The sequence below is a fragment of the Eurosta solidaginis genome, chromosome 5 (assembly GCF_040869045.1).
Source record: "Eurosta solidaginis isolate ZX-2024a chromosome 5, ASM4086904v1, whole genome shotgun sequence".
NCBI lineage: Eukaryota > Metazoa > Arthropoda > Insecta > Diptera > Tephritidae > Eurosta > Eurosta solidaginis.
In genome coordinates this window covers 52570310-52597986 of record NC_090323.1, presented here as the reverse complement: position 1 = coordinate 52597986, position 27677 = coordinate 52570310, and the positions used below count along the sequence as shown (strand labels likewise).

The 27677-nt window shown below is 38.5% G+C and overlaps 1 protein-coding gene across 8 annotated transcripts in view; it reads right to left on the bottom strand.

The window, feature by feature from the left end:
• hzg (herzog) overlaps positions 1 to 27677 on the bottom strand; it is a 235572-nt gene that overhangs the window by 7629 nt on the left and 200266 nt on the right. For all 8 annotated transcript variants that reach the window (XM_067787073.1, XM_067787070.1, XM_067787071.1 and 5 more), the window contains 3 exons: positions 4331 to 4566; positions 1486 to 1667; positions 1260 to 1413 (listed from right to left, as the gene is read on the bottom strand). In XM_067787073.1, coding sequence (XP_067643174.1) covers positions 1260 to 1413; positions 1486 to 1667; positions 4331 to 4566 — 572 coding nt within the window. The remainder of the gene's footprint in view (positions 1 to 1259; positions 1414 to 1485; positions 1668 to 4330; positions 4567 to 27677) is intronic.

The window sequence follows — 27677 nt, the reverse complement described above, 5'->3', positions numbered from 1 at the left end:
CCCGGTCTTAAAACCTTCCGTCTGTCGCCGTATTTTTTGGTAGAATTTTCGGGCGTTATTCCTGGTGGCTAGCAGCTCAAGCTCCTCGCACTCACGCCTTTCTGCTTCTGCTTTTTTCTTCCTGAAAAGGCGTCTCGCTTCCCTTTTCAACTCACGATAGCGTTCACACACTCCTCTTGTCGCGATCGCTTTTAACGTAGCCCTGTAGGCAGCGTCTTTTCTTTCAGTTGCAACGCGGCATTCTTCATCATACCACTTGTTTTTTCGTGGCCGCCGGTAACCAATTTTTTCCTCGGCAGCAGTACGAAGTACTTTGGAGATATGCTCCACTGCTCCTGTATTCCTTCAGGATGAGTTGTGCTCTCAGAGAGCAGGTGTGAGAGTCGAGTTGCGAAATCATTGGCAGTCTGTTGTGATTGAAGCTTTTCGACGTCTAGCTTTCCTTGTGTTTTTTGTACCTTGGTTTTAGCCGCGTTGAGGCGGGTGCGATGACTAACTCTGCTCCCATTTTTTCCGACAGCCAAGCTGCCATAACATCCCTGCAATGTAGTGATACAGCGTCACTATTGCCGTTAAAGTGCAGAGAAACTCTAAACAAGCTAGCTGATAAGTGCAACCTGAGTATAATATGGGTCCAGACCACAGTTACATCTTGGGTAATTGCGCCGGTGATGAGCCCTCAAAGGAAGGCACCAGCTTGCAAATAATTACCTCTGCTGGCTGGGTGAATGCTCCTCTGAGTACTTGCAAGCACTGGTCGCGATCTTAGTTCACGGAACAAGCTAACGCTAGGTGGGCCATGAAAGCAACATGTAGGGTGTATAGGCAAATCTAGCCTAAGGTGGACGAACAGAGATAGCAATCGGTCATACTTCTGAACCGCCTTTCTATTAGTCCATTAGTGGGTATTCTAACAGAGCACCCATGGAGCTCATATGAAACAAATGACTTCTGCCGCAGCTGCAGGCACGAGGAATATATAGAAAGCGCAGAGCATTATCTTTGCCATTGTTCCGCGCTGTCGAAGATCAGGTACGGATGTCTCCACAGATACTTCTTTGGGTACAGTGCGGAGCTAGAATCCGCATATATATATGAAATTCTGCTACATTAGGCAAACACACTGGGTAAACTTTATGGGTGCATGAACCACATTCTACAGAAGAGAAAAAAGGGCTCCATCGTGGTATCACGACGGGCCACAATGGCCTACGTGGGTCTCCGTTAAAATAAACAACCTAATTAATCTAACCACTTACCGCATTATCTGGATGAAATATATAACTCGCTGGTGAATTATCGACAATTACAATTTTTTGTAAATCGCGTCCAAGACGATTTAAATCTTTAATATAATTTCCTCTGTAATAAACGCACGATTCCCTAAACAGTCTTGCACGAAACACATCCCATCTGCGCAAAATAGGACAAGAATGTTATGTAAAAATTTATGATTTATTAAATTTATTATAAAAATATACTAACTTGTCTAACAGATCGGCAACGGGATCTGCATATTTGGCTAGTGATGCTGTAAATAAAACACATTCATACAATTCGCCCATTTTTCGCAGGAACTCATCGACGTAGGGCCGTTTGAGTACGTAAACTTGATGTATCGTGCCATCAATTTCCACTGGTACAATAAAATCAGCATTCGGAATCGGCTAGAAGGAGAGTTTTAAAAAAGAATTAGCAACTTAGTCATGTGCATTAGAGTAGGTTAGGTTGGGTAGAACTGGCCGGCCAATAAACACCTCACATAGACTGAATGTGTTCATATCGTTACCAGAATTTGTTTGAAAATCAAACGCAAAAATCCCAATTAGGTACTGGAACTTATGTAATGGAAAAACTCCATACTATTGGCAAATACCAGACGTTTTCCAGGACCTAGCTTAATTGCTGCCTCGAAATCTGACAACTCTGCCGCCCTTTTTAGCTGGAGACTTGACCTCACGAGCGCAGGACACAAAACACAGAAAGTGTTCAATCGATTCTTCCTGCAGTTCGCACTTCCTATATCTGCTGTACGAGGCCTAACTGGTAAGTATGTGAAGCCAGAAGGTAGTGGACAGTTAATTGCCCATCGTGAGCCTTCAGTCTTCTCTCTTTGACGATATGAGCAACTGTGTGAGCTTAACATCGTAGGACTTGCACACGATCCCAGAAATTTTGCAGCGCCGCGCAACAGTCCACACCTTTCTTGTCTGATGGATCATATGCAACTCTTATCTCCTTTTGATTTCTCCCAAATTGATTGGGACATCTACTATCGATTTATCGAGTGCTGCATCGGCGTTTTCGTTACCTTCAATCGCTTTATGAGCAGGAACTTAGTATAGGTGTGTGATCCGGCCTGAGCGAAGTCTTTCCAGTTCTTTTTTGCAGTTCAGGACACTTCTTGATTAAGTACTGTGTGAGTTTATTGCCTTGAGTAATCTGGCAGCCGTATTTCTGGAGCGGCACAGAAGACAGCAGACCCGACCCCTTCTCTTAATTTGGAACCATCGGTATATACCTGTTTAGTATGTTCTGACATTTCTGCACGCTTGCGCCAACCCCACGGATCTATTGTTGCTCCAAGATCTCTTTCGAAGCTCAGGTGCGGGACCATGTAGTCCGTTCGTCTTATACATATTTAATGGCGCTATACGGCCTGCACTCAAACCGCCCCGCGACCTTAATCCTTGTTGCTGTTGCTAGTGCTATGTTTTAAGTTATTACGTCTGCAGATGGGGTGTGCAGAATGACATGTAATTCTGCTATCGAGGTAGTTATCAGGGCTCTCGTTATGCTAATCATTTACAATCTGCATACCGCCTCAATTTTTTTGGTATACGCACTTTTTTGTGTTGCTGTCCACCAAACTAGGTCCTCATAGTAAAGTATGAGCTTGAAAATTGCCGTAAATACCCAATGAGAGAGTTTAGGCGATAGGCCCCACGTTCATCCTCTTACATGTATACAGTGCCACAGAGGCTTTCCTCGCTCTCTCTTCCACATAGAGTTTCCACTACAACTAACTATCTACTATAATTCTTGATATTTTGTGCTGTAGTCTTCTTGTAGGGTTACCCGTCCAAGCTAAGGCTTATTCCAATTAGGGACCTTATATTTTCTAGAAAATAATACTCCAGATGCCCAGGCATGTACATCCCAGAGAGCTGATTGTTGTTAGGCTTCTGCTGCTAATGATGACTGAAACACCATCTGCATATGCCGTAAGTTTGACTGGTCCACCATAGAACCGCCTAATCAATTGGTTGATGACCAGCGTTCACAACATTGTTGTTCATATCCCACCCTGCGGCGTTCCTCGGTTTAGAGATTATGTGGCCTGGCATAGACCCCATTTCGACGTGATCATTCTGCAACGTAACAAGGAGCATTGTTAAGGATGTATTTCAATCGTGTAGAGACTGTCGATGATTGCTCGTTTCGATACATTGATGAAAGCCCATTCAATGTCCAGAAAAATACCTAGGGCATATTCCTGGTGATCCAGGACCTTCTCTATATGTATGACCACCCTATACAATGCAGTATCAGCTAACTTTCGCGACCCTCGATAAAAATCGCCGCGAGCCACCAAATGTGGATGAACGATCCCGGAAAGCCTCAACGGCTCTCTACGCTTGTAAGTCGACAATAGGCAAAAGGTGGGGTCTCCAGCCCCGCATCGTCCATTGGATCTACACGGCAGTGGTGAGACCAATACTCTTCTACGCCGTCACCGTATGGTGGACGGCACTCGATATCGAATCTAACAAGAGCAAAGTAACGAAAGTACAGAGGATGGCGGCAATGCTTACTAGCAGTGCCCTTCCCTCCACTCCCACCAAAGCTCTTGAAACCATATTACTCCTTCTCCCACTGATCTATATGGAATATACTGCGCCCATATGGGCACTCATGGTGCCTATGTGGGCCTACAAACAAATGACAGCAGCTCTAGGGACGAGGGAGAGATATAAAGCGTAGAGCACTATCTGTGCCACAGTCCCGCACTGTCAGAAACCAGGTACCGATTCCTCCACAGACACTCCTTTGGGGGTGTTGCGGACTTGAATCTGCACACAAAAAACGACATCTTGTGTTTCATCAGGCAAACGCGCTGGTTTAGCCTCACTGGGGTTTAAACATTCTTCGGAAGTAAGGGGAATAGGGGCTCCCCGCGTGGTAGCACAACGGGCCACAACGGCCTACGTGAGTCTCCGCTTGGACTGCGGAGGCAGCCACTTCAACCTAACCTAACCTAAATGTTCGCGATCCACAATTTGAAAACCACTGCTCTAATGCATTTATACTGATTTGCATTTTCACTTACCTTAAAGCTACTGTGCACTAATGTCTCATCTAAATCGATGACCATACATTTTTTATGCATATCCGAGTGCCTAACCTGAGGTAGTAGGTACCTTTGTTGGTCCGGTAACGGTGGCGGTGTTGTAGAACCATCAATTGATGTGCCATTCTGATTGGTTTTCGTGCGATTACGTCGCCAGCAGCATAAAAATGATTGAAAGAAGCCACGTTTTTGTGGTTTTAAACGTTCGACATCGTCTGTAAAATGAAAAATTAGAATAAATTTAGTTAACGGCGCGCAGGAGAAGATTATTTTTTATATATATATTAGGCCGTGTTGATTTGTGGGGAGGCAAAATCGCCTATTGCTCTGTGAAAATCATATTCTAGGGATCAAAATAAGAAACTTTGCCGAAGGAACCATACCTCTAAAACGAATTCCGATGTCCCCCCCTTTGGGTCGTAGGGGCAGATTTTGAAAAAGCCCACTTTGAAATGCCTATGGCTTTTCTTTTTGGAGTTTATTTTTCCCTTTAGAAATTTATTTAGTCAGAACATATGTAAATGAAAAAATGAATTTAACTTAGTAATAGAAAAGAAATAAAAAAATTATTAGAAATTAGCGTTTTTATAACCCCCTTTTAAAACCAAGGCATCACTGTGGTGCATTTGCATGTCGTAAATATAGTTGTGTGGGTTTTTTATTCAACCGTTTTAAAAAATGAAGGTATCACTGTGACACAATTGCAGATCGTAAAATTGCTTGTGTTGTTTTTTTAAGCCACCTCAAGACACAGCAGGTAGAATTGAAATTGCCCCTACCCAAAAGTTCGACCCAAAGGGGGCGGGGACATCAGAATTCATTTTAGAGGTATGGTTCCTTCGGCAAAGTTTCTTATTTTGATCCCTAGAATACGATTTTCACAGAGCAATGAACGATTTTTAAATCGACCCGCCCTAATATATATATAAAAAGAAGTGAACATTTCGATTGTCACTCCATAACTCGAGAACGGATAGAAAGATTGCCATGAAATTTTTAGGAAAGATACAGGAAGGAGAGATAATGGTAAGTTGATTTTGAAATCCCAAATCGGTTTAGCCATTCTTGAGTTATGATTTTTTTTTAGAAAAAATTCAAATATGTATATAAAAGAAAGTGGTGTTAGTTACACTACGCATAACTCAAGAACGGATGAACCGATTTGGCTGAAAATTGGTGGAGAGGTAGCTCAGAACCAGGGAAAGGACACGGGATCCTTTTTATCCCGTTCTGGCTAGGGTCTTGAGATCAAAACGTGGACCTGGGTAATCCTGGGATATGTTTGTAGAGTATGAGTGTCAAATGGAAGCTCTTTATGAGTACTTTGATACTGGGTATTTTTCGTACCCCTGGGTGACTAGGGTCTCGAGATATAGGCCAAAACGTGGACCGGGCACCCGTAGAATGTGTTTATACAATATGGATATCAAATGAAATCTGTTGATGGGTGCTTTAGTACAGGGTAGTTTTCATACCTATTGGTGACTAGGGTCTCGAGATATAGGCCAAAACGTGGACCCGGGCGCCCCTAGAATGTGTGTGTATTATGGATATCAAATGAAAGCTGTTGCTGAGAGCTTTAGAGTAATTTTCATTGTGATATTCGATTTAGTCGCATCTACCTGGCAAAACTGATAAATATGCATGCGAAGCCGAAATAGAGACAGGAATTAATAATACCCACATACCTATTTACATACGTCCTATTCGATTTGCCTGAAATTTGGTATATAAATTTGCCTATATTAGTATTTACGATGCTTTTTTCCGGGAGGTAGACCAGAGACGCACTGGGACTGTGATTAGGACTAGGACTGGGACTGAGGCTGAGACTGAGACTCGAAGTGGGACTGGGACTGAGACTCGGAATGGGACTGGAACAAAATACATACCATCAAGAATGAGAAAAACTTGAGAGAAGAGAAAAGAGAGAAGGAAAAGACTGAGAAAGAGATAGAATGAGACGAAGATGGTGATAGATGAAGCGAAAAATACGGAGGGAAGAGTGAATACAAAGATTAGGAAAAAGTGTAGAGGGGCGAGGGCAGAGTTAGACGGAAAAAGCTTATTAAAATGTATGCAGATAGGCCAAAAAATTAGGGCAGAACAACGTCTGCCGGTTCTGCTAGTTTTTTATATTTAAAGGCCAGATTATGTATGACGCCATGACACTTTGCGCCGCAGTCACTAGCATTCCCATTCACCACTATGTAATACCTAAAATCTATCTAAAACTTCAGGTTTGCGGTCACTCACTGAGGTACATTTATTTCTTTCTTACTCTTATATCATACGAATTCTGGTTCACACGAGAAAATTCGACACGTTGCGTTATACATAATATGCCCCTTAGTATAATTCAGTGAATCGACATAGGCTTTAAATTTTGCAACGGAATGAAAACTTCAATTTAATAAAGTTCTTCGTATAAGGTATTAGTCCCCCATCTGCAATCCTTAACTAACTTGCGATGGCTTTTGTGAGCTGGAGAATGAAACGCCGGTTTACATTCTAGGTGACGTGACTCTTAATCCTCACAGATGTTCTTGTTGTAGCGATAAGGACATTCCACGAAGGCCTTGGGGAGTGTTATCGATGTTGATGGTCCTTTGCCGGATGCAGATCAGGTACATTCCGGTAACAAGCACCATTAAGGTACTAGCCCGACCATCTCGGGAACGATTTGGTATGACCACAAGAACCCTTCTAGGCCATACCGCCCTTCCACCCCCTAGATCTAAAAGGAACTTGGGGTCGCCAGAGCCTCGGGTGTTAAAGAAACAGGATTCGCAACGGGTAGGTGAGGTTGATAATTGAATTGATAATTGGGTTGGTAAGGTATATGTTGCGCTGGCAATCCCCTTCAAGGGTTGCGCTACACAATCCCTTGAATCAATTTCGTACTTTAGTCGCCTCTTTCGACAAGCATACCTGTCGCGGGTATATTCTATGCCCCCTAACCCGCTGGGGGGGGGGGGGGGGGGTAATCCTCACAGTAATAGATTGAAGAGTCAAGCGCAATATATATAAATAAAGAGCGCATTGAGGCCTATTAATCACTTTTGAAGGCATCTGCAGATTCTTCACATGAAAGCTTGAAACAATGACGATGCAGGGAATGGCCCTCGATTTGGGAGACAGGTACTGATTTTTGGACCTTCTTGTTATTGCTGTTGTAGCAAAGGCAATACTACTTACCGAAACTACAGAAAGTGCTATCGATTCATGCAGCTCTGTGCCGATTGTAAATGCATTTAAGGATGTGAGATCTTAATCTCATCCATTGCACTTAGTCCAGCGAAATGAGACAGAGCTTAAAGAAAGCTTTTACGGCTATCTTGCTGAAATAATGGTCCGTGTGTCAGTTCAGCTTAATTCATACATTTACCAAAAGAGTGAATGGTAGAAAAGAAGCGATTGGTTTCAAACATTCACTGTACTACCTCTTACCTCACTCCCTCCGACGAACTCTCACCAAAAAGGTTTATTTCCCCTTGTTAGAGCATAATTACTTACTTAAATATTTTCTTCGCCTTTCCTTCATACTTTTCACGGTGTTATTATGACCGTCAAACTTCCTCTTTTTTGCTCCTTTATAAATATTTAACATCATCAACTTGACTTTGACAAAGCAATTTTAATTTTCTACATTGCCTCACACTTTCATCTAATTTTTGCGCGACTTTGCACTTCCTGCCAAAGTTTTACCTTTTAGTTTGCACGCTTGTCCGCTAACTTAATTGTTTTAATTGTCAATGACCTGACGCTTGACTTCAGGTACTTGCTAAATCCGCCATTGTTGTAGGCTTTCGCTTTTGAAATATAAATACTTAGCGATAAAACAAAATTATTTTATCTGTCAAAATGGATGTGTGGTATAAACCGCAGATCTAAGTGAGTAAACGAGGCAAGTTCAAATAAAATACGGAGCTGAAGACACTTAGAAGAACAGCTCAAACCGAACAATTTGTTGGGTTGACATAACTCAACGGCGAAAAAATAGATTGACGTTAAGATCATTTTAAAAGGCCATATGATCAGTTGGTCAGTTGACTTTAAGCTCTTTCTTAATTTGACGTTATGGCCATTTAGGAAGTTTCCGTTTTACCTTATAACTATTTCGGGGAAAGACCTAACTGTCTATTATATACTGTAACGAGTTTGGGCAATTTCTGATATTTATGCACCTTTTGTTAACATTCGAATCGCTGAACTGTCGAATAAATAACTCCACCTATTCAGTATTGCAAAATGGTCTTTATTTAGTACTTCGCAATTCAAATTATCGCGTATTTAACTAATAGCGTGTTTAAATCCGTTACCTCTTTCGCCCATTTCTCCTAAGGTCTAGACATTTCACGAACAGTCCTTCTAGAACAATTATATCTCATACTTCGTTATTTACCTATATGCGTGTGTAAGTGTGAGTAACAACTGCTGCTCTATCTGCCGGCTACATGTACATATGTACGTGAAATATGCTCTTCGCTGTCAGCTTCAGTGGTCGTCAGCTAGTGAAATAGTGAGCGCGAATCACTTCACACACATTGTTATTCTCTTTCGCTTAGTATTTGCTGAACAAACAGAGTAGCAACATGAGAGGAGCCTATTGCTTATTTGCGCCTTTCCAAATAGATATTTTGCAAACAAACGCCCATGTGCATAATATTTTAATGGTTAAATATGAGCAATAACAAAATAGTTAAAATTTTTTGTTAGACCCAAGCAATAAAATAGTATTTGTATGGCATATTGGCGTATTCTTTTTTGCGTGCATCCGTGCATACGTCCTACCTCATCGCTTTTTTATCAACTACTAAACTACTAAACCGTACTTGAATCAATTTGGTATTTTAGTCGTCTCTTACGACAGGCATACCCACCGCGGGTATATTCTAAATCTCCTAACCCGCTGGGGCGATGAACTACAATAATAACTAACATTGGCACTATAAAACTACGAGGACTTTCAGGGCTCTCTCCCGACTCAAATGGAAAGGGCAATATACCGGCGCCGTTAAATGATGGTTTATTCACCAAGATCCCCAAGAATGGAGATGAAAAATTTGTTAAGTATATGAAATACCGCCTGATTGGTTTTCAAAATGTCGCCCGTAAGATTCTATCTAGCTCACTGACTTTTGCCCGATAAACATCCACCTTATCCAGCTAGGGTCAAACGTTATGAGTTCTATTTTTCCCGAGGTATTACCGTTAGAGAGATTAAGACTGCAGAAGTCGTTCGTTAAATTTTTTAAGGACCACCTTAATTTACATAAGTATTTAAGTAGAAATACTTTACATACATTCATATAATCGTTGTTGAAGCAATTTGCTTTAAACAAATTAAGGTCAAACAGTTCAGTTGACCATAGCTGAACAAACTAACGCCCTCGTGTAATTTTTTATGTTCAAAAATTGTTTGGTTAGTACCTGAAAAACATCAAAGCGGTCTAAAAATATATTTTTTTTACTGCCAAAACTTGCTATTTAGCATATTCTTTTGAAAAAGTAAGTTAAATTTAATGTTTTCCATTTGTTCGTAGTATTTGATTAATCTATGTATATGCTAATGTAGTTAAAAACAAAAAAATCTTGGCGCGATTTACCTCCGAGGAGATTTATGCTGAACTTTTCTTACAATATGCGTCGTGCCCCACAAATTTGGGGGTCGGGTCCTACAGGTTTCATAACGACTCCAAACAGCTGCAAAGCAGATGAGTTTTCACAGAGTCCCATTCTAGTAAAAATCGAATAAAAACTGGCCCAATGAGGTCTTCCTTGAGATAAGAACTTATTTAACTCTTCGAAAGTGATTGCGAAAAAATTTGGTTCTGTGGCTACTTACAGGTTGATTTCGGAATCATTCTGGGACCATTTCGGGAATATTTTCAGAAATTGGGCCAGGGTAACTCGTGCCTTTCTTGGTATTCTTTCTTTTTCTGCAAGAGTTGGATAGAGCTCATTGATAACGGAGTTCACCGGGCGCGACCCAGCAAAGGTGTTAACCGATTCTGTATGAATTTCGCTTAGGGCTTCCTTATGATTATCATGATCAAGCGAGTGCGTAGTCAGGTGCCGGTTCTTATCATAGTGCTTATGGAAATGTTTCCTTACTCGTCTTGGAAGCGGATTTAGCCCCGCCAAGCAGTTATTTGCAGGTTGTCCCGGTCTGTGACAATTTATCAAAAACTTCGAGGCTGTTCGAGAATCATATCGCACATTACTGCACCGGAACATTTCGAAATTGTTTGCGGAGCTATTTCAATACTTGTAACGTAGCGTTCCAATAATATAACCCACACTGTAAATCTTTTCTTACTTGCGCCTGAAACTATGCCTATATAGTGTAGTCAACAACCAACAGCTGATGGCAGGCAGTTACAGCAACAAGGTAACCACCATAATATGGTAAATGGCAATATACAGAAGTGCCAAAGTAGTTGTGTATTTCTCAAATGCTTCGTAAAGTAGGCCGTATAAAAGGAGTGAATTTGCCATCAACAATTCAGTCCTCGCAGTCTCTTCCGACTTCTTCACCGACCCCGCCGATAGCGCCGACTACCCCTACCGGAACAACCAGCCGCCGTACAGGTAAAATCCGTTACCACCCTACTTCCCATCTCGACTTCGGCCTGGTACGCGCTCCGTAGCCCACCGCTGCAACTGTCGCATCGTCGCCCAACTGATCCCACCGCTGCTTCCATCCCGCCGCTGCTACGACGCACGTTTGCCGTCCGCTAAACTACCGCCGCTCAGCCGCCGTGCTGACCCCGTAGCCACTCAATACCGCCGTACCAATCCGTCCGCTACTACACCGCCGCTCAGCCGCCGTGCTGATCCCGTCACTACTTCCAATCCGTCCGTTACCCTATCACCGCTCAACCGCTCAACCGCCCTACCGATCCCTCCTCTGCTGCAAAACCATACTAATTTACTCAATGGCTAAACATATCTTTTGCCTCTCCAAAAAATGCATTTCACTCGCAAAAGCAATTTTTGAATGAAATAGTTTCTCATTTTTAGAATAAATGTAATAATAAATTTCAAGAGGAAAATAAACGTGGAACTCTGTATTTATGCGCTTAATTAATTTTCGTTGTGCTGTCAGCACTTGAGTTTGCTATTTTTTCATTACTCATGTTTGCTTAATTAATTTTTTTGTGCCCTGTTTGCAAAAAAAAAAAAAAGAAATGCAAATTGCTTCACTATTCACTATTTTCTAATTAACTAAGTAAATTTTTAGCTTGCTTTCAATGCTGAAATGGTGCAAAATTATATTTTTATGCAGTTTCCGGTCAAAGCACCCATCATGAGCCTACAGTCCCCTCTATTTTAATGATAAGCCTAACTTCGTTAATTTAAGACTGTAAGACCTGTTTATGATTTGGACATTTTCAACGCCGTTCTAAGGTCCACATCTTTTCTGTTCGGTTGATCATGTGCAATTCCTGCCTCCTTTTAGTCTCGCCCAAATCTGATTAGGGCGTCTACTATACAAGCTTCGAGGTATGCGCCCTGTTTAGCTACCTCATCCACTTTTTTCATTTCCATCTATTCCCATATGCCCAGGGACCCAATATAGATGTATATTTCTCCCTATGCCAATTCTTTCCAGGGATTTATTGCACTCCAACACACTTTTAAGATATTGTGCTATGCGAGATTATTGCCTTAATTGCTGCTTGGCTGTCAATGCAAAAACTGACAAGGCTGCAGCCTAAGCTATTTTCCGCCAGTGTTTCTAGTGCTTTAGCCACTTCCACAGGCCATACTCCTTCCGTTACTTTAAACCATCAGTGTACATGGGTATCGCCTCGTTTGCCATTTGGGCGCCATTGTGGCTCTAAGAAATCCATCGAAGCACGGTAGGGAACTAAGTAATCTGTTCGTTCAATATTTTATGACGCTATACTACATGGCCCTATGGTCTGCGCTCAATCTACCTCGAGGCACTGAGTCCCGTTGCAGCTTTTAACACTATGTTCTTTGCCACCAGCTGTACAAGTGGAATGTGCAGAATGGCATACAGTGCAGCCTTCGAGGTTGTTTTCAGGGCTCCCGCAATGCTAAGCATTGCTAGCCTGCATACCCGCTTTAATTTTTTGAGCAAGGTGTGGCCGTTCATCAAAATAGGACTCCATAGTGTAAGATACGCCTTAGAGTCGCTGCAAATATTCAATGGGATATAGAGGGCGATAGGTCTCACGTAAATCTATCTCATCATTATTGTACATGCATAAAGTGCCTTTGATATCTTCTTCACTCTCTTCACCACGTTGAGCTTCCCCGACAACTTACTGTCTAGAATGATTCATAGATATTTTAATAAGGTTTCTCTTGCAGGGTCTCGCCTTGTGGCTTAGGCCTAATCTAATTAGGGACCTTGTACCTCCTGTACCCGGTTTTTCAGTGCGAGTTTAAAATACAGTTAAAGCTGACTAGAATTTAACCTTGCCACTTTGTTCGAAACATAAAATTTTGCTGCTAATCTCAGCTCAAGCGTCGCTCTGAAAAACGCGGACATTAGTAAACAAGAGCATATCAATTCTCCCCAGGTTGGCGGTCAACCCGAAATTAGATGCTCTGGCATGTGCATATATCCCGAAGCGCTCAATCTATCAAATAGCATATTGTTGGAAGGCACTTTCCACTGACGACAACTACAACGTCATCTCAGTACGCCCGTAAGTTTGATGTAAACCACATCGAACAGCCTGATCAGTTGGTGATATCCAGCATCCACAGCAAAGATGATAATAACTTGCCATGTGGCGTGCCCCTTTCTAGGCCTGGATGTACTTCAATGTAATTGTCGCCACGATCGCCCTTTCAGAGAAATTGTTGAAAGCCCGGGTATTGTCTAAGAATACTCCGAAGACATAAGTCTTATATTCCAAGCTTTCCTCTATGTTTATAACCGCCTTATGCAAAGCCGTGTCCACCGACTTGTAATTCCCATCTTAAGTTCTACTCTAAGGCAGGAACATCTTGGCCTGAAACAGTTTATATTGAAAAACTGTATGGGTCTCCAAATTAATTTGTCATTTTACTATTTCCGCTGTTCTCTTGTTAATCTCTTAAATCGTGTATAATTATTAAATATGTCATTTTATTTTTATTATTTAATATCCGAAACTAATATATTCACCCGATCTCGAGTGTTAAGCTGTGTTGACGTTACTTTCAGCATCAATTAAACGCTGAAAACTTTCAATTTCTGTAGTTGCTTGTGTATATGTCGAACTGCTCATCACCGTGTGTACGCCCCATGAGTGCGTATGCACAAGTCATCACATGCAAATGCACATAAATATTTTAATTATAAAAATGTGTATGTATGTGTGTATGTGTAATGCAACTATTACAATATTTTGTTGTAAATTTTGTATTTTCCTCCAACAACAACCATTACTGGCATGCGCTAAATGTTTTATCTTATAGGCTGTATGGAAAACGAAATATACAATATACACTACTGCTCAAATAAATAGAAACAAAATTTGAAATTGTATAATAATTTATGTCATTTTCATTTAGAGTTTATTATAGTTTTATTACAGTATTTTCTTTTAAGTAAATTGAATTTTGTTCCTTAGTTGTATGGAAGAAAATGTTCAACACTCTTGATTAGCAATTTTGCACCACTTCTTTTGACCAGGAGTGTATTTATCTATATACATATGTATTAGGGCGGGTCGATTTGTGGGGAGGCAAAAAATCGCCCATTGCTCTGTGAAATCATATTCTAGGGATCAAAATAAGAAACTTTGCCGAAGAAACCATACCTCTAAAACGAATTCTGATGTCCGCCCCCCAATTTGGGTCGAACTTTTGGGTAGGGGCAAATTTTGAAAAATCCCAGTTTGACCCATTTAGAGTGCTCCAATCGAGTCCAAATGTATGACCGACCCCCACTAACTTTGGAGGCCCGACCCATCGATGCCAGTGACACACCCCCTGGAACCCCCTGGGGGTTCACCATACAAACATCAACAGACATCAGAATTCGTTTTAGAGGTATGCTTCCTTTGGCAAAGTTTCTTATTTTGATCCCTAGAATACGATTTTCACAGAGCAATGAGCGATTTTTAAATCGAACCGCCCTGCATATGCATATCTGCACTTGCTAATAACATTAAATGCGTTTTCATGCCGAGTTGTTACATGCCTTGCTGAGCTCTGCAAGAGGCATCCAAATGTTTACGTAATTGTTGTAAGTAAATATATGTACATTAGACTGGGTCGATTTATTAACCGATATCGCGCCATCGATTTTTCGATAGGATTTGGGCTTAGGAAAAAAAGTTCCACTACGCATACCCAAAAAAAAATAATTTTCGAGCCTGCGAAATTTCATTTTTTTGATTTTGATTTTTAAGTTTTTTTTCATGACCTACTAAAGAAATTTCCATTTGATTGTAAAATTTTAATGTATACCCTGTCCGACCCAAAAATGTCCGCTAAAAACGTTGTCGCTAACAGGTTAAAAAAAAAATAATATTTTTGGGTCGGACAGGGTATATATATGAAAAAAAAAAAACTTAAAAATCAAAGTCAAAAAAAAAGAAAATTTCGCAGGCTCGAAAATTATTTTTTTGGGTATGCGTAGTGGAACTTTTTTTCTGAGCCCAAATCCTATCGAAAAATCGATGGCGCGATATCGGTTAACTTTCGTCCATACAAATCGAGCCACCCTAATGTACATCTATATGTAGACGGTTTTGTCTGTTTTTGCGAAATCATATTTTCAGGTTCGCTGTGTTTATTTTTATTCAGCTTCGTTGGCATATTTTAGTTTCTCTTACTTTTTTTAATTTTTATTCAAATTTTTTGTAACATCGCCATGGGTGTGCAGTGCGTATGAGTAACGCAATGTATGCTGCTCTCATACGTCAAGATGTATGCGAAAGGTTCACATATGTATCTACGTATACTATTCATGTATGTATGTATATTATTTAATAAACGCATATTCGTAATGTAGGTCGAAGCGCTAATATGCACTCGGAAGTGCATGCACTGCTATGTACCTTAATCTATATATGCAAATATGCAAAAAACAGGGTGCCTATTTTCAAATTCAAAATGAAAGTGAAAATTTTCATATGTTGCTAATTAAGGAAGAACATGGGGATGAGGATTGTGAGGATAAGGATGACGATGAGGATGATGATGGGGTTGATGATGAGGATGAAGATTGGGATGAGTCAACCACGGCACGTTACTGCAAGACTTGGAAGGGTCCTCTATTCCTCAAAAGTCTCGAAAGGTGGACCTCAAATTATCTGGCTGGTCGGCAGGCATCGGTGTAATTCAGGAACGTAACATCTAAACCTAGATGAATTAAACAAGGGGTACCAAAGGGTGGTGTCCTATTCCCGCTTTTGTTTAACTTCAACAACATATTGAAGCTCCCTTCGCCAACAGAAGGATTCTCTATTGTACGCCGACGACTGCACGATAATGGCTACAAATAATCATCTCTCCAGCTTTTTGCCTAGCGAAACCCGACATTGGTCACCGACCAAATCATCGGCGACCTTATTCACAACATCGACATGACCAATGTCGACCATATTGGACATCTACGTCGATGGCATTACGCTACCGACAGTCTTACATGCAAAAATACTGGGTGTGATGTTAGATCAGGATCTACACTTTGGTGAACATGCATCCACAAATATACCTAAAGTCCAGAGCTGTAATAAAATTCTTAAATCTCTTGCTGGCAGCACTTGGGGTAGGGATAAAGAGCCGCTCATTACCATTTACAAAGCAATTGGCCGGCCGCTTGTATGCTACGCGTCCCCGATATGGTCGCCAATGTAACGTTACTCACTGCAGCAATTTCGATATTTCTCGAACAGCATCGAAGTTTTTGATAAATTGTCATAAACCGGGCGGGGCTAAATCCGCCTCCAAGACGGGTAAGGATAATCATAAGGAAGCCCAAAGTAAAATTCATACAGAATCGGTTAACACCTTTGCTAGATCGCGCCCGGTGAACTCCGTTATCTATAAACACTATCCAACTTTTCCAGAAAAGGAAATACTACCAAGGAAGGCACGAGTTACCCTGACCCAATTTCTGAAAATAGTTCCGAAATGGTCCCGGAATGACTCCGAAATCAACCTGTATGTAGCCGCAGAATTGACTTTTTTCGCAATCATTTCCGAAGAGTTGAATAATCTCTTCTTATCTCAAGGAAGACCTCATTGGGCCAGTTTTTATCCGATTTTCACTAGAATGGGACCAAAATATTAGGAAAGGAGCACCGTATCTGCAAATTTGAAATAAAAAAAAATTATCCATTTATTCGACTGAGCAAAAATAAAAAACAGCTGTAATATAACAGTCGTTAACGTTGGAGTTCGAAAACCACATTATTGAACTTATGGCCGCTTGAGAAAAAAAGAGTTGACTTTATGACCATTTCGGAAAGATTGACATTGGAACCATTTTGAACTTGACGTTGTCACCATTTTAGGTGGTTATAACGTAAATTGACGTTATGGCCGTTGATATTATGTCACCCCTACCAAAAAGGTGCATGTGAATATGCATGGCGAGCTGAATCACTTCGAATCTCCGCTAGCCACGTCCAACCTGTTCTTTTGTACACAGCTGGTATAATCGATAGATAATATGTTATTCCAAAATAAATAAGTGCATTAATCTATATTAAATCCCTCATCCAATCTAAATCCCTCTCTATTCTAATACTTGGAATTCAGATTCTAAAAGTAAAACAATTTCTAACAGCCGACATACTTACATATGCTTTCTTCTACATACTTATGCTTTCATATGTGTGGTTTTAGTAGCTCGTTTACTCTCTGGCCTTCTTTGAAATTAAATTTATTGTTATTGTTGTTTACTAAGAGTCATATTTTATGGTGTTATTATTGTTCTTATACACATCGGTAAATTAAATAGTTTGCTTAAGTACATGAGTAGGCTTTTTAGGTAGACAAATATGTATTGTTATGAAACTATATCCTCCCAATAAACATTAAGGCACATTAGAGCTCAAGTGAAGGACTAACATACAACTCAAGCCTCAAGCGTTTGGAAGTAGAGGAAGAGATCGGCCCACTCTGCTGGAAAGAAGAGTTTAAAAAAGGATTAAGATTCCCTTGGTGTGACCAAATAGTTTAATAGTTTAAACGGTTAAGCGCCAGTCAAGTAGTTAAGTTAAAGGTTAGTTATTGATGAGATATCGGTTTGTTATGCATTTGTTATGGAGAAGGTATAGACGAGTTATCGATTTGATATCGAAGTGTTGTAAATTTGCTATCGATAACAGAGGTTACGAATGAGTTGTTGATTTATCATGATGACTTTGATTTAATAATAAAAAAAGAATTGTCATTATCGGCTTTTACCGATAAGATGCTGACGATGCTCTTCTGTAAAAGCTCGAAACTATTTGTTTCTGGTAAAGTTGCTTGTTTTGTGGTCAGCTCCTGGGCGAGCTCTAGATAACTTAAAAATATTATTTTCCTAGACGTATACCTGCATCTTTACACATCGAAGTTCACGATTACTTGGCACTCACGCATTTTTCTTATAGTCATATGGTTCATTTAATTGCTGCTGTTTTAACCTTACTTTGCCATGCTTTGTCTGTCCATTTTACATTCATGCAAATTAAATATGACGGACTGGACGTGATTATACTTAAATAACAGCCCTTGGGCAGATAAAACCCGGATTATTCCGATACTTAGACTTGTTTGACATGGAAGGAGAAGATGTAGTGGTTGGTAGTCATACTAGTTGCATGTTGGTTTGAAACTAGTTGATTTAAGTAGAGGGAATATTAGAAAGAACAATAACAGACACTGAGACGACGATACAAAAAACAACACAAAGTCAAAGCATTTTCTACACCAGCACCCACAAAACTAAATAATAGCAATACATTTTCTATTACATATTTACGTACAAATACACTATACATACTACAAATGTATGTACATCCATACACATTTTATAAAGTACAGTAGGACAATCAAACCGACCTATAGCTTGTGGCAATAACCCGACAGGACACACAAATTATAATCACTTCCACAAACACTCATACCTACAAAGACATATGTTAGCGCTCATATAAACTACGTTTTGTATAAAAAGTACATTTGTCACAATAAACAAATTGCCTACCGTTTTATTTTAGTCTCAACACAATGCCTACTTGTTGCTTCATGTTATAGAAAAAAAAAACAAGGCATAGAAGAAGCGAGGCGGCAAATAAGGAAAATAAGCAAAACAAGTTTAGCATAAAAATAGACGCTGAAACGCGTGGGTTGGTTTTTATTTATACAAGCTGAGCAAACATTTGTTTATGATAAATAAGGTTAGGTTCATCAGGTTTTGCTTTTATATTTTTTCTACGGTAGCAGATAAGTTTTTGTGTGGATTTTGAATGACATTTTTCGTAATTAAATGCTTATGACGACAATTAATTAAATTACAGCACATACCCTTCAAAAGTGTATCTTTGGCACGTATGTATGTATGTACAAGTTTATAATATTGTAAAATATATGATGAAGGTCAAAAGGTGAAAGCTTTTGTTATTTCATTGTCCTTGACATTAAACGGCGAGCATAAACGTCTATTTGTAAATCTGAAAATTTACATAATTTTGTATGTATGTATTGGAGCGGGTCAAATTTTTTTTCCATCAGGAGTATAGCAAAGGTGATCCTAATATTCCAGTGCATATACAAGGAACAGAATGATATGTACAGTTGTTAACATCTGTTTCCAAACGTGTTATAGAAAATAAAAAGATGATAAAAAAATTTTAAGGACTACCTTTATATAAATGGACCGAAAAATAGAAGGCAATTTTTCCTTTAATACAAACATAATCTTGTTGAATTTTGACTAATAAACTTTAACAATAGCTCTTGTAAAAGAATTTTGGTATTTAAAACTATAAAGGTGGAGCGCAATCTTTCAATTTAAGGCAAACCATGTACTTGGGATTAACTAGTTGATTATTTAAAATTTAAGCATGTGCTCTACCTTTGTAATTTTAAATCCCAAAATTCTTTTACAAGAGCTATTCTTAAAGTTTTTTAGTCAAAATTCAACAAGATTATGTCTGTATTAAAGGAAAAATTGCCTTCTATTTTTTGGTCCATTTATATAAAGGTAGTCCTTAAAATTTTTTTATCATCTTTTTATTTTCACTTTTTCATTGCTGCCTACAAAACGGCATTTGGAATTTTGGGTTCTGACTCACGGCCCAAGTTTCAAGTCTCTAGCTCACCGGGAAGTTTGTTAAAAATGGATTGAAAGATTCCGAAATCAAAATTAATTCTCTTAATATCTCGATCTATGCGCCACCTAGCGGATTTTTTCACTTGCATTGTAATGTCTCCCAGATCTGAACTATGCTCTACGTATCATGTGTCTAGCTCAACGGGAAGTTACCGAAAAAGACTTTTTCGTGGGTCAAAAATTCATATGGAAATGAGGGGACAAACATGAAAGCGACTTAATATAAAGGTAAACAAAAACGTGAAGGTGTTATGGGTGTTACAGCAAAAAGTCGTGAAAACAAATACGAAATTAAAAAAAAAATTTACATAACATTACTTTTATTATTATAGAAAATACGTTAAAATGGTCGATTCTAAGTAAAAAAATATTTTTTTAAATAAATTACATTAAAATTATAAAAATTGTGTTTTTTGCTTATTACTTGAAAATATAGTTTTTTTTTTAATTTTTTTCTACTAAAACGAATTCGAAAAAAGAAAAACTGTCTGAATAAAAATTGTTGGAAATATTCTGAACTTATTTTAGCTGTAAAGAAAAAAAATTTTCTATAAGAAATTTGTTAAAAATGATAATATCGTAGGTAAAAGTTCATTTTAGGCTAAACTTTTAAAATAATATAAGCCTAATATCTCTACTAAAATTCAAAACCACTATAGATATTAATACAGATTCTGAAATCTACGTAAAATACATTTAAAGTAAGCCCAGTATGATATTATTCCTATAAATCTGTCAGAAGCTATGAATATTTTTTGGCCAAACCCTACATTCATATGGCAAAATATCTATTTTGCAAAAGTGGGGGACTCGAAATTGGACTTAGAGCTATGGTGTCTTCAGAACTTTTTCTTAGAAACATCTGTAGATTACTTATATTTAAAAAATTTTGAGCTTACGTTTTTGCTATACTCCTGGTGGAAAAAAAATTGACCCGCTCTAATGTATATATTATGATTTGGAGGAAATTAATATTTACCAACTTAAAATATCTAAAATATATTAAGGCTTATTTCAGTTAGCCTACTGCGTTATAATCGGCTTAAGGGCTTACTGGAAATTAATTCGTCTGAGAAGAGGCGCAGCTGCAAGAAGGGGGATATTTTGAAAATACCGACTATTGTTTTTGTTGTAAGAGTGCTTCGCCCCATCCAATAGGTGCGACTACTCACGAATTGGCGTCAATATTCCTTAACGGGAGTCTGAGAAAACTTGCAGTTACAACAGGTTGGGCCAGAGAGAAAAGTGTGTTAGAGACGTTAGTTACACGTTGCAATTAAAAAGATATGCGGACACGTTACAAGCCGGACATACATTATGTGTGTAGAGGCTGACTCTGGATACGTATGAGTTTAACCTGTTATAGTATCTAGATCGATGTTGAGCCAGAGTAACACAAGTTTTCCTAAGGATGTTTCTTTCTTCTGCTGCGTGCTTAGAGTCTTTTACTTTGGAAACGGGGTTCGATGCGCAACATCTGGCATGGAGATCGGATGCCTTTTTGTGGATATCACTGAGGATCTTTTTGTGTTTTTCTTCTACATAGAGCTGGGTTCTCAGGTACAATATTTCTTCATAATGCCTGCGGAGATGACTTCTTAACCCCCTGGGAAGCGAGGATTCTTAAATCAGATGTCTGTTGGCACGTCCAGGTTTCTGGTTATTCAGCAGAAACAGGTTGTTCAGCATTTCGTTGCTCTCTCTTTTGAGGAGTACTCTTGCCACACTGTGTAAATGGTGTGCTGGGGACATAAAAAGACATCCCGTAGCAGTTCTGAGAACAGTGTTTTGACAGACCTGTAGTTTCTTCCAAGAGGGCGGCCAATTGCTTTGTAAGTGGTAATGAGCGTTAATTTATCTCTACCCCAAGTGCTGCCTGCAAGAGATTTGAGGATTTTTTCGCTGCTCTGGGTTTTAGGTACAATTCTGATCTAACGCGAGACCCAGTATTTTTGAATGTAAGACAGTCGGTAGCGTAATGCCATCGACGTGGATTTCAAGACTGAAAGCGCATGTGAAGATTCAGTCCTCATGATGACTTCAGAGTGAAGTCGAAATATTAACAATTATTTAAATCAAACAAATTAAAGTAAACGTGTTTTATTTAATCAGGCCTTGAGTTTAAGAATATAAAGTAGCAAGACGGAGTTCTTTTATATCATCGGTCTTGGTTTCTGTTACGGGTTTTCCGTTTGGTCGTTAAACAAACTTCTGGTAACACTATGGACCATTCAGTGAATCTGAGGTCCTCAAGGACCGGCAGCTCAACCTAACCTAACGTTATCTGAAAATACTTCTAGTAAAACTCGAAGAACAAACGCTAAACAAAGTTAAAATAAACAAGCTAAATAAAATTACAAGCAAACAGGTGACTTGATGGAAGAATGAATGTCTTTGTCTTGTCAAAATGATATGCATGGGCACATGCTAAATAGACATACCTAACATATATGTACACTATGGTGGCCCCTCGTTGTATTAAGAAAAAAGTGTTTGGATTTTCGATCACATCCCTTAGAAAAATACGAATAGCGGTAAAGCGAATAAACACAGTCTTATGCCAGTCTTTAAAGATTTAGAGACGGTGCAAGGAACTTGACATCCTGAAAAATGAAATATTTTAAACATTTCAAATGTTTATATTACTTTATCGAAGGAACGTTTACTCCGTTTCAAAGCAATTTTTGTGTCTTCAATTACTTGGTTTTTCCAAAGCTACAGACTAAAGTATAATATAAATGAAAACAGTTTTTCTTCATTCATTGTATAGAAGAAAATGATCAACACCCATCACGAAAAAAATTCTCAAAATTAAACAGAAGTCGATAGCGTCTTGAAACTTGCACGTCGTTAAAGCCAAATTTAGTGAGCTATAAACCTGCGGACATCAAAAATTCGTAAATATTCATAATAAGAAGTGGAAAATTTTGCGCGCAATTGGAATCTCGGCACCTCTTCTATTTTATAAGTTTTTTTTATTATTTTACCAATTTTTGTAATTTTGAACGCAAAATTTGTAAGGGTTATTGATAACGGATGAGAGATAATTCCGCTCACAATGATGGACCAAAGAAATTTAAAAATTCACCCTTTTTATGATTTCAAGCAACATCTATCAGCCCAATTCTAAATGAAAATTCCGTGCGAGTTTTTTCCCTTCTCCCATTCCTCGTATTCTAAATAAAAATTCCTTGCGAGTTTTTTCACTTCTCCCTTTCCTCCTATTCTGAACAATGTTCGAAAACGCGGAAACCGGTTATGGGAGAAAAGTAGGTATTATGAATGTGAGGGAGAGGGAGATTTCTCTGCCATTTCATAGGAGTTTTTTCACTAGTTAAATTAAAGGGAATGCATCAAAATAGTTAAAGGAAATGGGTTATTTTAAGAAAGAACACTTATTTGTACAAATTTGTGCTAAAATATGTATTTACATTCTACCACAATATTCTCACTGTTAATACAACAAAAACAACAACCACAATATTCTTTATTTTAAGTTGAAAAATATATCATAAGCAACAGAAGAGCTCTTCGCATATTTGATGCAGCCATCCAGAAATTGCGCAAGGATTTTTTAAGAAGGCTTAAATAGACTTTGGCATATGATGAAAGACTAATACAACTCGACTTGGTCGCCAGAAAATAGTTTTGCTGAAAGAAAGCAGGCAACTCCGGCGGATTTGTGTTATCCTGCCGTCTTCTTCTTCTTATGCTCCTCTGTTGATGTTGCTGTGGCATCAATTCATTACTCATTTCAGTGAATACCACATGAAATGCAATAATGTGCATTGTTTATACCTTATTTCTTAATTTCAAACAAATTGGCAACAATAATTAAACTTTAAAATTTTTTAAACAAAGTAAGAAATGCGCAACGAAATTTCAATTGACAAAACAGCTGACTTCGAAAATTCGAAATTCCTATTCCCCAATTATTCTTCTCCCTAGGAGAAAAGAATTGGAGGAATTTTTCCGCGGGAATAAAAAATCCGCGAGAACAAAATTCCGCGAGAATATTTAGAATTGGTCTGAAATTCTTTTTGATTTAAGGCTCTTTCAGTGTTATTTTTGTTGTAGCAGAGCTTCGCTCCATCCAATAGGCGCGCCCAATGACAAATTGTCATCAACATCCTCTAACGGGAGTCCAAGGAAGCTTGTAGTTCCAACAGGGGTGGACCATTATGAGAGGGGTTTTAGAGACGTTGGTTCCACATTTCAATTGAAGAGATGGTTGGTGTCATGTGGGGACATATTGCAAGGGGGTTTGGCGGCCACCGTGGTGTGATGGTAGCGTGCTCCGCCTACCACACCGTATGCCCTGGGTTCGCACCCCGGGCAAAAAACATCAAAATTTTAGAAATAAGGTTTTTCAATTCAAGAAAATTTTTCTAAGCGGGGTCGCCCCTCGGCAGTGTTTGGCAAGCGCTTCGGGTGTATTTCTGCCACGAAAAGCTCTCAGTGAAAACTCATCTGCCTTGGAGATGCCGTTCGGAGTCGGCATAAAACATGTAGGTCCCGTCCGGCCAATTTTAAGGGAAAATCAAGAGGAGCATGACGCAAATTGGAAGAGAAGCTCGGCCATAGATCTCTTCGGAGGTTATCGCGCCTTACGTTTTTTTTTTTAGAGGCGTTGGTTCCACATTGCAATTGAAGATATGGTTTGTCTCATGCGGGGATATATTGCAAGCAGGACATACATTTTGTATATCGGGGTTGATTCCGGATAGGTAAGAGTTTAACCTGTTACAGTACCCAGATCAAAGTTGAGCTAGAGGGATGCGCGTTTCCCTAGGGAGAGTGCGTTCCTCCTCTGATAGTTCTGGGTATTTTTCTTTAAGTACTGGACTCGCTGCGCAATTCCTGACATAGAGGTCCAACGCTTGTTTGTGGATATCACTGAGGACCTCCTTGTACTTTTTTGTTTCATAAGGCTGTATTCTCAGGTGCCATATTTCCTCATAATGCTTACGGAGATGACCACTTAAGCCGCTGGGAGGTGTAGCCTCGTCAACCAGAACTCTGTTGGTATGCCCAGGTTTCTGGGTATTCAACAGAAACTATTTGATCAGCATTTCATTTCTCTCCCTAATGGGAAGTACTCTGGCCTCATTGTATAGGCGGTGTTCTGGGGACATAAAAAGACAGCCCGTAGCAGTTCTGAGGGCAGTGTTTTGTCAGGCCTGTATTTTCTTCGAGTGAGTAACGTTTACGCTTGGCGACCATGTCTGAGACGCGTAGCATGCAATCGGCCGGCCAATTGCTTTGTGGTAATGAGTGTTTCTTTGTCTTTACCACAAGTGCTGCCGGCAAGAGATTTAAGGATTTATTACGGCTCTGGGCTCTTTCTATGTTTCTGGCCGGCGAGATCGAGAACCGGAACACTTTGAAAAATAAGGGACATCCTAATGTATATACGCACCTACATACAAAATATGTAAAATTCATACAAATTTTTGTAAATATAAATAAAATATTGTTATTGTTGTAGCACTAAGCGCGTGTTCAAAACGATCTTACATATATTAATTTAAAAACAAATGTTATCTTTGCTGTTGCTGTTATTATATTGGCACAATCAGCCAAATCTTTTATTGTAAAAAATAATATCAAATTTACCCCATCGATTTTGCTCTACGATAAGATAAGTGAGCAAATAACAAAGCAAAGTAAACAAAAACAAGTAAGGGTGTATAAGTACGGGTATTCAATTTTAAAGCTCATTTCAGATAAATTATTTTTTCGAATTTTGTTACAAGGGACTTACTTTTTTTTGAGGCTCAAGAAATGTTGTGTAATTCTTGATCGGAAGGTCTCCCAATTTCCTCTTACAATAAAACTTGATACAAAACAATTGTTTTTCTAAGGTCTCAGACCCTTTCAAACTTTTTTATATAAAAGTAGGCATGGTCTTTAACCGATCCCGTTCATTTGTACTAGAAATATTTCCACCTATAAGGAAAATATTGAACCCAATTTTATTACGATATGTTAATTTTTCCTCGAGTCATGAAACATAGAAAATTGCTAAGTCATAAAAGGGGCGATGCCACACCCATTTTCAAAAATTTAAACTTTTTCCTATTTCTTGCTATAATTTCACTTGGGAAATGAAACACCATTGATATAAAACTGTTTCTTGCAAAGAAATAGCTTATTTTATTCATCCACGACCCTCTTGAAAATCTTTTATATAAAACTGGGCGTGGTTCTTAACCGATTTCATAATTTTCTTCGAAGCATTCTCTATAGTACAGGCAACCACTCTATCGAATTTGTTATGATAGGTTTAATGGTTTTTGATTTATGAGTAATATTTGTAAAATTGGTTTTATCACAAGTTGGAGGTGCCACGCCCATTTTCAAAAAGTTTTTCAAATTTGTATCAAGAGTCTTTATATCAGTCCAACCGTCAAATTTCAACATTCTAGGTGTGTTATTCACTTAATAATCACGTTCTTTGTGCTTTCCAAAATGTTATATGTGTAAAAAGTGGGCTTGGTTATCGTCCGTTTTCGCTCAATACCAATATATTCCGGGTCCAGATAAGCCCATATACCAAATTTAGTGAAGATATCTCAATATTTTCTCAAGTTATCGTGTTAACGGACGGGCGGACATGGATTGATCAAAATTTTTTTCGATACATATGACGTCTCTATCTATAGCATTTTCAGGTCAAGTGAAACTTTTTTCATTTCAAATGAAACTTTTTTTGATTTTTAAGGGGTTTTTCATGACCTACTAAAAAATTTTTCCGAAATTAAATTTCCTTTAAACTATTCTGATCTATTTCGTTGTAGTGCGAATAAAACAAAGTTTATTCCACCTTACGGTCCAACGTTTCACCAAATTTCCTTGGCATCATCAGGGGCGTAATATTTTTAGATGTGGTCGTTGACAAAATTACAAATTAAAATTAAATAAAATTTACAAAAATTACACCATTAATTACATAGAAAATCGGTACCATCAATTTGTGGTACACTTTGTCACATTAAACACTACGAACACTATACAATTTTCATTTGATTGTATAATTTTCATGTATACCAACGTTTTTAGCGGCGCTTTTGGGTCGGACATATGAAATTTTTTTAGTAGGTCATGAAAAACCCTTAAAATTCAAAGTCAAAAAAAGTAAAAAAAAAATGAAATTTCGTAGGCTCGAAAACTATTTGTTTCGGTTTGCGTAGTGAAACGTTTTTTCCTGACCCAAAATCCTATCGAAAAATCAATGGCGCGATATCGGTTAATAATTCGACCCATTCTAATATATATATTCTAAGTATTATATTTAAATACAATATACAATGAAAAATAATGGAATAAAAACAAATATATATGTTTTCAAATGCCCAAACGAGTGAAGTGCAATGTAACTACGCCATAGAGTAGAAAAGATCACTTTTTACCGTTATGTTTTTCAGTATAGTTAAAAAAGATCTCTCTACAGTCCACATGCTCTACTATATAGTTGGTAAAAGTAATGTTTCTCTCAATACCTTGCTATCGTTCTATGTTATTTGGTAAGACGTTGGTCAAAGAGAAAAGCATAATACAGAGGATTCAACCGATGTGTTAGTTGGTGTCAGACAGTGAATAGGAAATACGCTCACATCATGCTCTTTGGTTCCTTCTACGCTGATTTATTCCTACGTTATTAACGAAGTAAGTAAGTTAAGTAAGTAAGTAAGTATTAACGAAGTATATGTAGAAGAAGAATATGCTTTATATATAAGAGGAGTAGATACAAGTAAAAAATATAGGTGGTTATTTTAAGTGGGTGGTTAAACTGTAGTATATAAGTTGCCTAGCGTATAACCCTGCTACTTTATCTGTTAAAAATTGAAACGATCAAAAGGCAATGCTAAACTAAGCCGACCTTAACTGCAACTTAAATTCACAAAGAAAATTTAAGCAAAAATTTTGCCTTCAATGTGGCTAATTAGAAATAGTTGTCTTAAAGAAAAATTTGATAAATACTTAGCGTTATAAAGTACGATATAAATATATTGACAATTA